This window comes from Balaenoptera physalus (assembly GCF_965194825.1).
Source record: "Balaenoptera physalus genome assembly, chromosome: 11".
NCBI classification, from domain to species: domain Eukaryota; kingdom Metazoa; phylum Chordata; class Mammalia; order Artiodactyla; family Balaenopteridae; genus Balaenoptera; species Balaenoptera physalus.
This window is the reverse complement of record NC_138896.1, coordinates 20,994,172-21,010,456: the sequence shown is the minus strand read 5'-3', so window position 1 is coordinate 21,010,456 and position 16,285 is coordinate 20,994,172. Positions and strand designations below refer to the sequence as shown.

The window sequence follows — 16,285 nt, the reverse complement described above, 5'->3', positions numbered from 1 at the left end:
GCTGGTTATTTCCCATGAGCTTTGGAAACCTCCAGTAATAGGGAAATAATTCTTTTGCAGGCAAAATCTCATCCCTGAGCCTATTTGGCCATTAAAAATTATTTCTCCCATTATATATATATTTTTATTTGTTTATCTGTCTCTTCACAGATTCTCTCTTTGTTTCTCTTTAGTCTCAGTTCTCCAAATGTGCAAAAAAATTTAATCCATCATTCACATGGGAACACTTTCAGTGTAGGCCCATTGTTCCACTTCATGGGGACCTAAAAGAACGTGTTGTTCTTGTTACAGAATGACAGTTCCTCCAGGACCATATCACCTACAAACAGTAAAAATGGTTCCCCATATTAGTTTTTTTTAAGCTGAATATATGTGAAGGCAGAGCTTAGTGACATACAACAAAAATACTTCCAAGTGAACATTACACTAAGGAGTTAGTGGTTGTGCTCATTTATACACTATATATCAGGTATTTTAAAAGAGGACCCTTGGATGTTAGCTTAAGTCAAAGGCAGCTCTCTAAGTATAAACTTTCAAGCTTTATGGTAGATGAATATGCAAAACAGATGGGACCACAGACTTGAGACTAGGAGACTCAGGTTCTGTGACTGGCTCTTCCCCATCTTCCTCATTCACTTTATTTTGGAACAATGTGACATAAATGCCTTCATTTCATTTTTCTTATATTTTCATCTGCTTCCCACACCTCTGAAAAAAGGCCATATTTGTTTTACTTGACAGTAAGATCCCCGATTTATTGTCTTGAAGCCAACTAAAGAATATGACAAAGAAGGGTTGTAGTCATGATTATTTCGGTGAAAAAAGATAGTGGGACTGCGTGAAATCATCTGTAGTTTTCTCAGACTTAGCAGTGGGCGAAATGGAAAGAAGGTGATCTCAGTCAGGATACTCACTGCAGACATCTGTGTTATTCTCTAGTTCCCGAATTCTGTTCATTACGCTATGGACTGGCTCTCATCATGCACTTCTCAAACTTTACCGTGATAACCCAGCGTGTGAGCCTGAGCATTGCAATCATTGCCATGGTGAATAGCACTCAGCAACCTGGTTTGTTCAATGCCTCCACAGAAAGACCTCTTGCATTCACCCTCAATCGCTCCAACAGATCCACCAAGGAATTTAATTCAGGAGTAAGTATAATGGAGACCAAGGCTCTTTGTTGAGAGGGAAAACCCAGTTTGAAAGGAAGACTTGTATCTTGATTCTGTGGCATATAGAAGCATGAATTTTCAGTGGCAAACTAAAAAGGACTGGAATTATTTTTCTTTGAGATAGTGCTTACCTCTGTGATTAAAATGGTCTCATTGAGATTATTATGATTACAAGGTTGGGGGTGGGGACTATAGGAAAAAATTGTGAACACTTCTAGAAAGGAATAGATTACTGGGTATCTTCAATGAAAAACTAGGCACTAGGATGTATCTAAGCACATCCTTCTGCCTGATTCTAAGCAGGTCTCTGTACTTTTCATAGTCTTTGAGCCATTTTACAACTCAGTAAGTTCTATATAATAAATAGTAATGCAAATGATTCTTGCCCATAGCTCTGCAAATGAATCTTGTTCTGTGAAAAATCAGTTGCTACTCTCCTCCACTTGCCCCTCAGTTGAATAAGCCAGTTTTGCTATATATTTAAAATCTATTTCAGCATTACTTCCCACTTATATACGTGTGGGTCTTTGAATTCTCCTTTGGGCCAGTTGTAACATCTTACCAATTCCCCCATTAATCAATGAGTTAAATAAAATCTTTATTACATGTTCATTTTTTATTTGTATAAGGATCATGATTATAACCCATTTAAATTTTTTCTTTAAACTAACATTTATTTCACATTTCTAAAATCATCCTCATATTTTATGATTTTGTTACCTTGGAGCCAGCTTATTTATAATGACCTCTCTGTCTCCAGTCTTTCTTCCGTCATTCATTCTACACATTCACACACCTGTGCTCAAGAATCCAGGATACCTTCAAGTCGCGAACTCCTCTCTTGAGATGCTGTACTTCTCCAGAACCTGGGCCCACTTCTCAGCACACTCATATCTGCTATCCATGGCCCAGGGAGAGTCTTTGCTCTGAGCAAGTCAGAGTCCTGGTTAGTTTCATTGGGTATCATTCCAAATACTGCAAGTCCACTTTTGCTGTTTTTCTTCAATAAGAATGAGCTTTCCTGTTTCTCTTTATACAAATCATAGGCATTCTTCAAAGAATGGTTCAAGTACTTCTTCCTTCCTGGGACCTTCCCAAATTGTTCTTCCCTCTTCTCAAAGTCCCTATTTTACTGCCGTTCATCCTCAAACTTGAATTCTGACATGAGTCATATATCTTGTATTATTTATAGTTATTTTAAGTGGACAAAATATTTCATATTTTACATTTTTTGGCTCTTTACTTCAATTTATACCATGATGCCATGTATCTAGTGGTCTACCAAAATTATTTATTGGGTTACATCAGAAGAAAATGTGATCTTATTAATGTGTAATATGTGTTTTACGAAGTCACCTCTGCTAGGGCAGACCATGATTCCTAAACTTGATTTTAGGGACTAATTTTGATAAGCATTCAGTAAAATGTGTTTTCCTTATTTTTTGAAATGAGAGTCAGCATGTCACCTGAATTATTTACTAGGACCAAAATAGTTAAAAGAAGCTCTTTCACTATATTTCATTTACATCTTCCTATCAACTACCTATGTAATCATTTCTTTATCTCTTTTCTTCTTCATTTCTCTATTTTTTTTCCTTTTCTTCTTCATTTCTCTGTTTTTTTCCCCCTCTGAGAGGAGCAAATTAGAGATATAATTGGTTGTTTGGAAAAGGTGGAATATTTGTTTGGTTAAAAAATGGAGGAAAGCCAAAATTGATATTTTATAGGAGGGTCAAAACCCCAAGCAGCTCTGGCTATAAATTAGAATTTTTATAAAAGAAATTCTTAGCAAAGACTTTTCCTTTTTTTCCCCCCAGGCCTCTGTATATGAATGGAGCCCAGAGACTCAGGGTATCATCTTTAGCTCCATCAGCTATGGGATAATACTGACTCTGATCCCAAGTGGCTATTTAGCAGGGATATTTGGAGCAAAGCAGATGCTTGGTGCTGGTTTGCTGATCTCCTCCCTTCTCACCCTCCTTACACCACTGGCTGCTGACTTTGGAGTGATTCTGGTTATTGTGATTCGGACAGTCCAGGGCATGGCCCAGGTAGCCGGTTACTTTCTCATTCTGTGTGGGATATGGATTCCTGAATTCTACTAGAGATCAAGAGTCTTAATGATTTTCATTTCAGGGAATGGCATGGACAGGTCAGTTTACAATTTGGGCAAAATGGGCTCCCCCACTTGAACGAAGCAAACTCACCAGCATTGCAGGATCAGGTAAGGATACACATACAGATCACAAGTTTGTAATCTGCTTCACCCTATTACATCTTTCCTTCTATGCATAGGATGGTTTGGGGGACAGGGAGAAAAGTGCTGTAAAAATATTCAACAATGTAAGACAGTCACATAACAAATAAGACAGATACATCTGTGCTGTAAAGCCACTAAGACTCAGAAGCAGAAAAGACCATTGTGAGCATTGTGAGGGTAGTCAGAAAAGCCTTGTAGGGAAAAGTTTAGAACTTTAAGAATTTGAAAAAATAGAAAAAAAAAAAAACCCAAGTAAACTGTATAAACACCATTTTAGCAGAGATATGCAAATGAGAATTAAGACTATCAGTGGTAAGGAGATAAATCAGTCTGGAAAGTAGAGTTTCAAGAGCCCACATTATTCTGAGTTCTTTACTCTTCTGAGCTAATATTCACAACATCCCTTTGAAGATAATTTTTAACTCTCAATTTCTTTTCTTTTGAATTTTATTTTATTTATTTTTTTATACAGCAGGTTCTTTTAGTCATCCATTTTATACACATCAGTGTATACATGTCAATCCCAATCTCCCAATTCATCACACCCCCACCCCCACCCCCCACTGCTTTCCCCCCTTGGTGTCCATATGTTTGTTTTCTACATCTGTGTCTCTATTTCTGCCCTGCAAACCAGTTCATCTGTACCATTTTTCTAGGTTCCACATATATGCGTTAATATACAATATTTGTTTTTCTCTTTCTGACTTACTTCACTCTGTATGACAGTCTCTAGATTCATGCACGTCTCTACAAATGACTCAATTTCCTTCCTTTTTTGGCTGAGTAATATTCCATTGTATGTATGTGCCACATCTTCTTTATCCATTCGTCTGTCTATGGGCATTTAGGTTGCTTCCATGACCTGGCTATTGTAAATAGAGCTGCAGTGAACATTGGGGTGCATGTGTCTTTTTATGTTATTGTTTTCTCAGGGTATATGCCCAGTAGTGGGATTGCTGGGTCATATGGTAGTTCTATGTGTGTATTTTTTTTAAATTAATTTATTTATTTATTTATTTTTGGCTGTGTTGGGTCTTCGTTTCTGTGCGAGGGCTTTCTCTAGTTGTGGCAAGTGGGGGCCACTCTTCATCACGGTGCGCGGGCCTCTCACTATCGCAGCCTCTCTTGTTGCAGAGCACACGCTCCAGACGTGCAGGCTCAGTAGTTGTGGCTCACGGGCCTAGTTGCTCTGCGGCATGTGGGATCTTCCCAGGCCATGGCTCGAACCTGTGTCCCCTGCATTGGCAGGCAGATTCTCAACCACTGCGCCACCAGGGAAGCCCCCAATGTTTAGTTTTTTAAGGAACGTCCATACTGTTCTCCATAGTGGCTGTATCAATTTACATTCCCACCAACAGTGCAAGAGGGTTCCCTTTTCTCCACGCCCTCTCCAGCATTTATTGTTTGTAGGTTTTTTGATGATAGCCATTCTGACTGGTGTGAGGTGATACCTCATTGTAGTTTTGATTTGCATTTCTCTAATAATTAGTGATGTTGAGCAGCTTTTCATGTGCTTCTTGGCCATCTGTATGTCCTCTTTGGAGAAATGTCTATTTAGATCTTCTGCCCATTTTCTGATTGGGGTGTTTGCTTTTTTATATTGAGCTGCATGAGCTGTTTATATATTTTGGAGATTAATCCTTTGTCCATTGATTCATTTGCAAATATTTTCTCCCATTCTGAGGGTTGTCTTTTCGTCTTCTTTATGGTTTCCTTTGCTGTGCAAAAGCTTTTAAGTTTCATTAGGTCCCATTTGTTTATTTTTGTCTTTATTTCCATTACTCTAGGAGGTGAATCAAAAAAGATCTTGCTGTGATTTATGTCAAAGAGTGTTCTTCCTATGTTTTCCTCTAAGAGTTTTATAGTGTCCAGTCTTACATTTAGGTCTCGAATCCATTTTGAGTTTATTTTTGTGTATGGTGTTAAGGAGTATTCTAATTTCATTCTTTTACATGTAGCTGTCTAGTTTTCCCAGCACCACTTATTGAAGAGACTGTCTTTTCTCCATTGTATATCCTTGCCTCCTTTGTCATAGATTAGTTGACCATAGGTGTGTGGGTTTACCTCTGGGCTTTCTATCCTGTAATATTGATCTATATTTCTGTTTTTGTGCCAGTACCCTATTGCCTTGATTACTGTAGCTTTGTAGTATAGTCTGAAGTCAGGGAGTCTGATTCCTCCAGCTCCGTTTTTTTCCCTCAATATTGCTTTGGCTATTCGGGGTCTTTTGTGTCTCCATACAAATTTTAAGATGATTTGTTCTAGCTCCGTAAGAAATGCCATTGGTAATTTGATAGGGATTGCATTGAATCTGTAGATTGCTTTGGGGAGTATAGTCATTTTCACAATGTTGATTCTTCCAATCCAAGAACATGGTATATCTCTCCATCTGTTGGTATCATCTTTAATTTCTTTCATCAGTGTCTTATAGTTTTCTGCATATAGGTCTTTTGTCTCCCTAGGTAGGTTTATTCCTAAGTATTTTATTCTTTTTGTTGCAATGGTAAATGGGAGTGTTTCCATAATTTCTCTTTCAGATTTTTCATCATTAGTGTATAGGAATGCAAGAGATTTCTGTGCATTAATTTTGTATCCTGCAACTTTACCATATTCATTAATTAGCTCTAGCAGTTTTCTGGTGGCAGTTTTAGGATTCTCTATGTATAGTATCATGTCATCTGCAAACAGTAACAGTTTTACTTCTTCTTTTCCAATTTGTATTCCTTTTGTTTCTTTTTCTTCTCTGATTGCCGTGGCTAGGACTTCCAGAACTATGTTGAATAATAGTGGTGAGAGTGGACATCCTTGTCTCGTTCCTGATCTTAGAGGAAATGCTTTCAGTTTTTCACCGTTGAGAATGATGTTTGCTGTGGGTTTGTCGTACATGGCCTTTATTATGTTGAGGTAGGTTCCCTCTATGCCCACTTTCTGGAGAGTTTTTATCATAAATGGGTGTTGAATTTTATCAAAAGCTTTTTCTGCATCTATTGAGATGATCATATGGTTTTTATTCTTCAATTTGTTAATATGGTGTGTCACATTGATTGATTTGCGTATATTGAAGAATCCTTGCATCCCTGGGATAAATCCCACTTGATCGTGGTGTATGATCCTTTTAATGTGTTGTTGGATTCTGTTTGCTAGTATTTTGTTGAGGATTTTTGCATCTATATTCATCAGTGATATTGGTCTGTAATTTTCTTTTTTTGTAGTATCTTTGTCTGGTTTTGGTATCAGGGTGACGGTGGCCTCATAGAAGGAGTTTGGGAGTGTTCCTTCCTCCGAAATTTTTTGGAAGAGTTTGAGAAGGAAGCGTGTTAGCTCTTCTCTAAATGTTTGGTAGAATTCACCTGTGAAGCCATCTGGTCCAGGACTTTTGTGTGTTGGAAGATTTTTAATGACAGTTTCAGTTTCATTACTTGTGATTGATCTGTTCATATTTTCTATTTCTTCCTGGTTCAGTCTTGGAAGTTTATATCTTTCTAAGAATTTGTCCATTTCTTCCAGGTTGTCCATTTTATTGGCATAGAGTTGCTTGTAGTAGTCTCTTATGATGTTTTGTATTTCTGTGATGTCTGTTGTAACTTCTCCTTTTTCATTTCTAATTTTATTGATTTGAGTCCTTTCCCTCTTTTTCTTGAGTCTGGCTAAATGTTTATCGTTTTTATTTATCTTCTCAAAGAACCAGCTTTTAGTTTTATTGATCTTTGCTATTGTTTTCTTTGTTTCTATTTCATTTATTTCTGCTCTGATCTTTATGATTTCTTTCCTTCTGCTAACTTTGAGTTTTGTTTGTTCTTCTTTTTCTAGTTTCCTTAGGTGTAAGGTTTGATTGTTATCTGAGATTTTTCTCGTTTCTTGAGGTAGGCTTGTAAAGCTATAAACTTCCCTCTTAGAACTGTTTTTGCTGCATCGCATAGGTTTTGGATCAGCGTGTTTTCGTTGTCATTTGTCTCTAGGTATTTTTTGATTTCCTCTTTGATTTCTTCAGTGATCTCTTGGTTATTTAGTCACGTACTGTTTAGCCTCCATGTGGTTGTGCTTTTTACGTTTTTTTCCCTGTTATTGATTTCTAATCTCATAGCGTTGTGGTCAGAAAAGATGCTTGATATGATTTCAATTTTATTAAATTTACTGAGGCTTGATTTATGACCCAATATGTGATCTGTCCTGGAGAAGGTTCCATGCACACTTGAGAAGAATGTGTAATCTGCTGTTTTTGGATGGAATGTCCTATAAATGTCAATTAAATATATCTGGTCTATTGTGTCATTTAAAGCTTGTGTTTCCTTATTAATTTTCTGTCTGGATGATCTGTCCATTGGTGTAAGTGAGGTGTTAAAGTCCCCCACTATTATTGTGTTACTGTCAATTTCCTCTTTTAGAGCTGTTAGCAGTTGCCTTATGTATTGAGGTGCTCCTATGTTGGGTGCATATATATTTATAATTGTTATATCTTCTTCTTGGATTGATCCCTTGATCATTATGTAGTGTCCTTGCTCGTCTCTTGTAACATTCTTTTTTTTTAAAGAAATTCACGTTCTTTTATTTATTTATTTATGACTGTCTTGAGTCTTCATTTCTGTGCGAGGGCTTTCTCTAGTTGCGGCAAGTGGGGACCACTCTTCATCGCGGTGCGTGGGCCTCTCACCATCGCGGCCTCTCTTGTTGCGGAGCACAGGCTCCAGACGCGTAGGCTCTGTAATTGTGGCTCACGGGCCCAGTTGCTCCGTGGCATGTGGGATCTTCCCAGACCAGGGCTCGAACCTGTGTCCCCTGCATTGGCAGGCAGATTCTCCACCACTGCGCCACCAGGGAAGCCCTCTTGTAACATTCTTTATTTTAAAGTCTATTTTATCTGATATGAGTATTGCTGCTCCAGCTTTCTTTTGATTTCCTTTTGCATGGAATATCTTTTTCCATTCCCTCACTTTCAGTCTGAATGTGTCCCTAGGTCTGAAGTGGGTCTCTTGTAGACATTTATATATGGGTCTTGTTTTTGTATCCATTCAGCAGGCCTGTGTCTTTTGGGTGGAGCATTTAATCCATTCACGTTTAAGGTAATTATTGATATGTATGTTCCTATGACCATTTTCTTATTTGTTTTGGGTTTGTTTTCATAGGTCCTTTTCTGCTCTTGTGTTTCCCACTTAGAGAAGTTCCTTTAGCATTTGTTGTAGAGCTGGTTTGGTGGTGCTGAATTCTCTTATCTTTTGCTTGTCTGTAAAGCTTTTGATTTCTCCATTGAATCTCAATGAGATCCTTGCCGGGTAGAGTAATCTTGGTTGTAGGTTCTTCCTTTTCATCACTTTAAGCATATCATGCCACTCCCTTCTGGCTTGTAAAGTTTCTTCTGAGAAATCAGCTGTTAACCTTATGGGAGTTCCCTTGAATGTTATTTGTTGTTTTTCCCTGGCTGCTTTCAGTAATTTTTCTTTGTCTTTAATTTTTGCCAATTTGATTACTGTGTGTCTCGGTGTGTTTCTCCTTGGGTTTATCCTGTATGGGACTCTCTGCACTTCCTAGACTTGGGTGGTTATTTCCTTTCCCATGTTAAGGAAGTTTTCGACCATAATCTCTTCAAATATATTCTCAGGTCCTTTCTCTCTCTCTTCTCCTTCTGGAACCCCTATAATGCGAATGTTGTTGTGTTTAATGTTGCCCCAGAGGTCTCTTAGGCTGTCTTCATTTCTTTTCATTCTTCTTCTTTATTCTGTTCTGCAGCAGTGAATTCCACCATTCTGTCTTCCAGGTCATTTATCCGTTCTTCTGCCTCAGTTATTCTGCTATTGATTCCTTCTAGTGTAGTTTTCATTTCAGTTATTGTGTTGTTCATCTCTGTTTGTTTGTTCTTTAATTCTTCTAGGTCCTTGTTAAACATTTCTTGCATCTTCTTGATCTTTGCCTCCATTCTTTTTCCTAGGTCCTGGATTATCTTCACTATCATTATTCTGAATTCTTTTTCTGGAAGGTTGCCTATCTCCACTTCATTTAGTTGTTTTTCTGGGGTTTTATCTTGTCCCTTCATCTGGTACATAGCCCTCTGCCTTTTCATCTTATCTATCTTTCTGTGAACGAGGTTTTTGTTCCACAGGCTGCAGGATTGTAGTTCTTGCTTCTGCTGTCTGCCCTCTGGTGGATGAGGCTATCTAAGAGGCTTGTGCAAGTTTCCTGATGGGAGGGACTGGTAGTGGGTAGAGCTGGCTATTGCTTTGGTGGGCAGAGCTCAGTAAAACTTTAATCCACTTGTCTGCTGATGGGTGGGGCTGGGTTCCCTCCCTGTTGGTTGTTTGGCCTGAGGCAACCCAACACTGGAGCCTACCTGGGCTTTTTGGTGGGGCTAATGGCAGACTCTGGGAGGGATCACGCCAAGGAGTACTTCCCAGAACTTCTGCTGCCAGTGTCCTTGTACTAACAGTGACACACAGCCACACCCCGCCTCTGCAGGAGACCCTCCAACACTAGCAGGTATGTCTGCTTCAGTTTCCTATGGGGTCACTGCTCCTTCCCCTGGGTTCCGATGAGCACACTACTTTGTGTATGCCCTCCAAGAGTGGAGTCTCTGTTTCCCCCAGTCCTGTCGAAGTCCTGCAATCAAATCCCACTAGCCTTCGACGTCTGATTCTCTAGGAATTCCTCCTCCTGTTGCCGGACCCCCAGATTGGGAAGCCTGACATGGTGCTCACAACTTTCACTCCAGTGGGTGGACTTCTGTGGTATAAGTGTTCTCCAGTTTGTGAGTCACCCACCCAGCAGTTATGGGATTTGATTTTATTGTGCTTGCGCCCCTCCTACCATCTCATTGTGACTTCTCCTTTGTCTTTGGATGTAGGGTATCTTTTTTTGCTGAGTTCCAGTGTCTTCCTGTCGATGATTGTTCAGCAGTTAGTTGTGATTCTGGTGTTCTCACAAGAGGGAGTGAGAGCATGTCCTTCTACTCTGCCATCTTGAACCAATTCTTAACTCTCATTTTACAAAGGAGGGAATTAAAGTATGCAGAGATTAAGTAAATTGCCCAGAGACAAATAACTAGCTGGCAGTAGAACTGAGATTTGAGCCCCGGCAATTTGGTCCCAGAGTGCACATTCTCAATCACCATGTTACACTCCCCCACCAGAGCATGTGATCATAAGGACTTGATAACTACATCATTGCTATTTGCCCCAACTGGTAGCACTGAGAATGTGTACTTGAAGAACAGAACTGAGGGTCATCAAGCCTCTCACTCCCTAGTCCAATGCATGACTGCATCCTGCAGATTTTTACTCTAAAGCCACCGTCCTGTGTGGCTCCTTCCATTGCAGTTGTCACCATCTCCTCTATCTACAAATGCTCAGTTGGTCTTCTCTCTCCTCTAGCTTTGTTTCCTTCAAACTTCTCATCAAAGCCAAGTTATCTCCCTAAAGCACAGACAGGGCATTTTTGCTAACCTGCTTAGGAATCTTCAGTGTGTGCCTTCATGATTACAGAAGAAGACTGACCCCCTTATTGCATGGATATAAAGATACTCTACCATTTGGTCCCAACCTGCCTTTGCGCTCAACATCCCTCTGTAAGCAGTGCTCAGATTGTAGCATGTACAGTCTGCACTTAACTTCTCTCTGACTCTATTTCTACTGGCTCATTTTCCTGGAAGGTCTTTTGCTCCCAGCTTCTTTTACCAAAATTCCATCCATCCTACTATTAGCTCATGTAAACAATTTGTGAATCTTATCATCAGTTTTAATTTTCTCCTCATGTATACTTTCAAAGAAAATTGTAGTTTTATTATCATATTTATATTCCACATTCTTTTTTTTTCAAATTGCATATTGGGACCCATTGAAGGGGTCATAAAATCAATTAAGTAGGTCAAAACCAGTATTTTTAAAATGAAAGTGAATAGAATAGAATGGAAAATTTTAGAGTGAGTTGCACACGGTAAGATTAAGTATTGATTCATGAAACTCTTGTTTGAAGTGTGTGTGTGTGTATTTGTGTATATATTGTGTTGCCATGAAAGATACATTTCTTATTATGGGTCTCTGAAAAATATGTTCAGACTCCAAGGTCTACATTGTATTACACTTATAATAGTGAATTTTGTTCACGTTTTTCTCTGCAACTGGGCTGAAATCCCCTTGAAGTCAAGGACTTTATCTTATTAGTTTTTGTAAGAGTTTCCTTTTCTGTTGCCAACCTCATATTGCCCCTGCCAGAATGTAACTCTAATTATAAGGAAATACTTGTGGGCTATGTTTGCAGAGAGTTTCTATGACAAACAAAGGGATTTGTATTTGGTCACATTGGAGTTAAGGAGCCATTGAAGTATCAGGTGGCATATTGTTATTATTTATTAATTCTAACTACTTCTCATGACTTCTCAAGATCTCTTATTGGGGGAGATCTGTGAGCTGGTAGAAAGACTCTCATCACCCAGCAATTCTAAGTCTGCCACCTCTTTATTGGGACAACATCCAGGGAAGTCACTCAGTCTCAACCTTTGCTATTTTCCTCAGTGTTTTTTATCCCTCTTCTCTTCAGGGGCAGCGTTTGGGTCCTTCACCATCCTCTGTGTGGGGGGACTAATCTCACAGGCATTGGGCTGGCCTTTTATCTTCTACATCTTTGGTGAGTCACTTTCTCTTAACTCCTAACACCTCCACTTCCCAGGCATTTGTTTTTATGCTTACATTACCTATCGCCCACATTCTTCCCATTTGAGAGAAAATGTCCGTTGTTAAATGGAAGATGACGAAGAATGTTGAGGATTGGTAGATTTCTTAGTCTAGTCTAAGAGATGACCATCTTCATGGTGCTGACTTCTGAGAAATCAGGAGTGTAGCCTTACACACTCACCCCAGGCATCTTCTGTAGAATCTCTGCCACCACGTCTGAAACACCAGGTCTAGTTGCTCTATGTGGTTAACATGTCAGAGCTGGTGAAGCACATTTTCAATATGTCTTCATATTTTATTGTAATTATTGTTTCTGCCAAGATGCCCTTAACCTATTTTCTACCAGGTGAATCTTGCAAAGCTCAAATTAAATGTACACCTCCCTATGGGGACTACCAAGACTTATCCCATCAGATTAAGTCTTTCTGTCCTCTATGATGCTTACTGATAATTTCTTTTCTAGGCTGTGTTGGCATGTAATTATTTATTTCCCCTTCTCCCTCTCCACTAGATTATGAAATGACTGAGGCAAGAAATTCATTCCATATTTTTTTTTATCACTTTGGTACTATCATAGTGCCTGACTTATAGATTTATAAATAAAAGAATGGATAAATCCAGTAATTAGAGGAAATTTAAAGAACATTAGTCCACAGAGTCTTTTAACATAGAACCTCTTCAGGTGACAAATCTCAGCAATGAGACAAGTTTCTATCTCAATATGGTTCCAGCTAGGACGGCTTTCTCATTAATGATGCTAATCCCAGGTCATTTTTGTCCACGCATGTTGATCAGGTACTGTCAAGAAATATTTTTCTGGAAATCCATAATGGATGTATTGTTTGAATACAAATAACACTGTCTTTTGCAAATGTGTTGGAAAATTTTCCTCACCACACTCATTTTATGGCAGGTTGTTTTGTATATGGTTGAATACTTTTCTCTTCAATCCTGACTATTCAGATCTTCTAAAATAAGACAGTAATGTGTGTATTAAGAAGTTGTTGCTAATGACACACCACGATATATCCACTGGAGTCTGAAGAGTAACTAATCAGCTATACAGTGGTACGTTCATGCTCCTGCTCTGTTGAGAGGGCTCTGACATTCACAAATGGCACTCTACATTTAGTCAAAAGGGGAGTTGTAGATGAGTTGAGATGAAGAAGTGGGAAACTTTAGGTCATGATGGTGGAACAACCATGAATTGATATGTGTGTTTTGGGGTGAGGTGTGCTACTTCAGAGGAAACTCCCTTCCCCTAGCACACAAATCTACCTGAAAACTAATTGGATCCCAGCTTCCCAGGTAGCATTGGCTGCGTCTGCTGTCTCCTGTGGTTCATGGTGATTTATGATGACCCCATGCATCACCCATGCATAAGCGTCAGGGAAAAGGACCACATCGTGTCTTCACTGGCTCAACAGGTACAGTGCAGCCCTTCTACCTGTGGGCCATGCAGAGATCTCCAGGGTAGGGTGTGGGGCTCTCAGGAGAGGCATCCTCTGTCCTGTTCCAATACCCATACTGATTAGATATTTCCTTTCAGTCCAGTTCTCCTAGACGATCTGTCCCCATAAAGGCTATGGTCAGATGCCTACCACTTTGGGCCATTTTCACGGGTTTTTTCAGCCATTTCTGGTTATGCACCATAATCATAACTTACCTACCAACGTACATCAGTTCTGTGCTCCATGTCAACATCAGAGATGTGAGTATGCTTCCTGTGTTCTATGAACATGATAATGGCTATAAGAAGAAACAGTTCTGTGCTGCCTACTACATTCTGGCTTTACACATAACCACTCATTTAACCCTCACAATGATTGAGAGACATTGTAATGATTTCCATTGCACAGGTGTAGAAATGGGGACACAGAGGGGAGATGACTTGCACTGGATTACACAATTACTGAGTGGTAGAGCTGCTGCGGTATCTGTGTTCTTAACCACTATGCAATGCTGCCATACTAGCTGATGCTTCAATTTCTCTTAGAAATGAGTAGTGCTTTTCTCTGGAGACCAGTGTAATGCAAGTGCTGGCTCTCTTACCTGAGAAAGTGTTCTCCTCATGTGGAAAAGGATGCTAATTTCCTTAAAGCAACTCCAAGTGTCAGGAGGGTGGGCTAATGGTTGGTCTGTGTAACTGATAAACTCTGGTGCCATATGCACCTCTGTAACTACTCACTGTATACATTTCCTTCCTTCAGAGTGGGGTTCTGTCCTCCCTGCCTTTTATTGCTGCCTCAAGTTGTACGATTCTAGGAGGTCAGTTGGCAGATTTCCTCCTGTCCAGGAATCTTCTCAGATTAATCACCGTCCGAAAACTCTTTTCATCCCTAGGTAAGGATGGGGGGACTCGGTTAACCAATCCCTTTTTCCACACATGGTCAGAGAAGTTTCCTGATGGTATGTCCCCATTGCCCAGGGCTCCTCCTTCCGTCGCTGTGTGCTGTCGCCCTGCCTTTTGTGGCTTCCAGTTACACAACAACTATTATTTTGCTGATACTTATTCCTGGGACCAGCAACCTGTGTGATTCAGGATTCATCGTCAACACCTTAGATGTCGCTCCCAGGTAAGATTTTACCTGTTTTTTCCCCTCCCCCAGGCCCTTCCGGAGGTTTAGGCCTCAGTCTTCTTGCAACTACTTCTTGTTGTTGACATGCACAAAATGATGGCAGAGTAATAGCAAGTAACTAGAAATGTCAGTACGTGGCCATGACCTCAGGCGTTTTTAGAACAACAGTGCCCAATCTTGGCCAGTAACAAGTAGATGAAACTTCCTTAGCTTCTCCACTAGAGATTGGACTGTGCGTTCTGGGAAATGACCCACACACGTGTTTTGGAAAAGCTTCCAGAGTGTTGATGATATTAGCTACCACATACGTATACACTTGCCCTGAGCCAGGTCCTATTCAAAGGACTTCTCATATATCAACACATCTGATCTGCATAACTACATGTCCTATTGTTATCCTCACTTTATAAGGGAGATGACTGAGGCACAAGAAGTTTAAGTGACATGTCTGAGGTCACACAAAGGCAGAGCCAGGATTTGGACCCAGGCCGTCTGTCCAGTGTATGTTGTCTCGTCCACTGCACAAACTGCCTGCCATGCTGAGATGCTGTGGTGGGAACCTGGGCTCCTGAGAGACAGAATTGTTTCCTAGTTGTTGAGTCGGTGGATAGGTGATTTCAGGTTTGGCAAACAGACATTGCCCTAACTATCTTGAAGTGAACAGAAAAAAATGAATTAGGCTAAATGACTTTGCTATTAGAGCTGAACTGCATTAAAGTTGAGTTGCTGAAAAGTGATAGGCAGCTTTCTATATACAATCATCTCCCCGCAGGTATGCAAGTTTCCTCATGGGAATCTCAAGGGGATTTGGGCTCATCGCAGGAATCATCTCTTCCACTGCCACCGGATTCCTTATCAGTCAGGTTGGGCCAGTTTATTGAACATCTGCAAGTGGCAGGTATTATTTTAGGCACTGGGAATTCACAACAGGGCCTCTGTTCTCAAGGATTGTATGGTCTGATGGGGAAAGTAAGCCTGGATGCCAACACAATTACTCTGTTTGTAGGGGACTCTAAATCAGAGCCTGGTAGTTCACATTTCCCAGGGAAAGAGAAGTAAAAGCTGAATTTCTAAAAATGAATAGGTATTAGATTAATGAAAATGAGCAGTTCAGGCACAGAAAATAGCACATGTGACTTCCTAGAGGAACAAAAGTATGAAACAGCTCTTAGTTATGACCAGAGTGAATGATACATGTCAAGGATAAGAGATGAAGACACAGGAGCAGAAGGGGAAGGTTATGAACAGTCTGTTCAGATTAATTCCAATTTCTAAAAAAAATCACAAAATGGAAACCCAAAGGGTCACAAGGCCAGCTTGAAGAGAGGTTAAATCATGGGTGGAAAGAGAAAGGCTGTGACACAGAGCAAGGAGCATAGCCCATGAGGCTTGCTCAGTACCAAGTGTGGGCTGGTAGGGTGGATGGAAAGGCAGAACCAGGCTGGGGTGGCAGGATGGCATGAGCCAACTTACAGAAAAAGATTTGTTTTGTTTTCAATACATCTCTAGGTGATCTATTTTCAGGTTGCTTTTTGACCAAATTGCTAGGAATCCACTTTGACTATAATGCCAGAAATGAACTGTGACTTACAAGGGCTGGATGAGGAAAATCATACA

The 16,285-nt window shown here is 40.0% G+C and overlaps 1 protein-coding gene across 5 annotated transcripts in view; it reads left to right on the top strand.

Annotated features, from left to right (window-relative positions):
• Nucleotides 1–16,285, top strand: part of SLC17A2 (solute carrier family 17 member 2) — an 87,251-nt gene that overhangs the window by 69,821 nt on the left and 1,145 nt on the right. For 2 of the 5 annotated variants that reach the window (XM_082413033.1, XM_082413035.1), the window contains 9 exons: nt 940–1,151; nt 2,990–3,223; nt 3,309–3,396; nt 11,956–12,042; nt 13,398–13,516; nt 13,639–13,800; nt 14,300–14,432; nt 14,518–14,665; nt 15,441–15,531. In XM_082413033.1, the coding sequence (XP_082269159.1) occupies nt 940–1,151; nt 2,990–3,223; nt 3,309–3,396; nt 11,956–12,042; nt 13,398–13,516; nt 13,639–13,800; nt 14,300–14,432; nt 14,518–14,665; nt 15,441–15,531 (1,274 nt within the window). The remainder of the gene's footprint in view (nt 1–939; nt 1,152–2,989; nt 3,224–3,308; nt 3,397–11,955; nt 12,043–13,397; nt 13,517–13,638; nt 13,801–14,299; nt 14,433–14,517; nt 14,666–15,440; nt 15,532–16,285) is intronic. The other 3 variants (XM_082413037.1, XM_082413034.1, XM_082413036.1) reach the window with 3 other exon arrangements.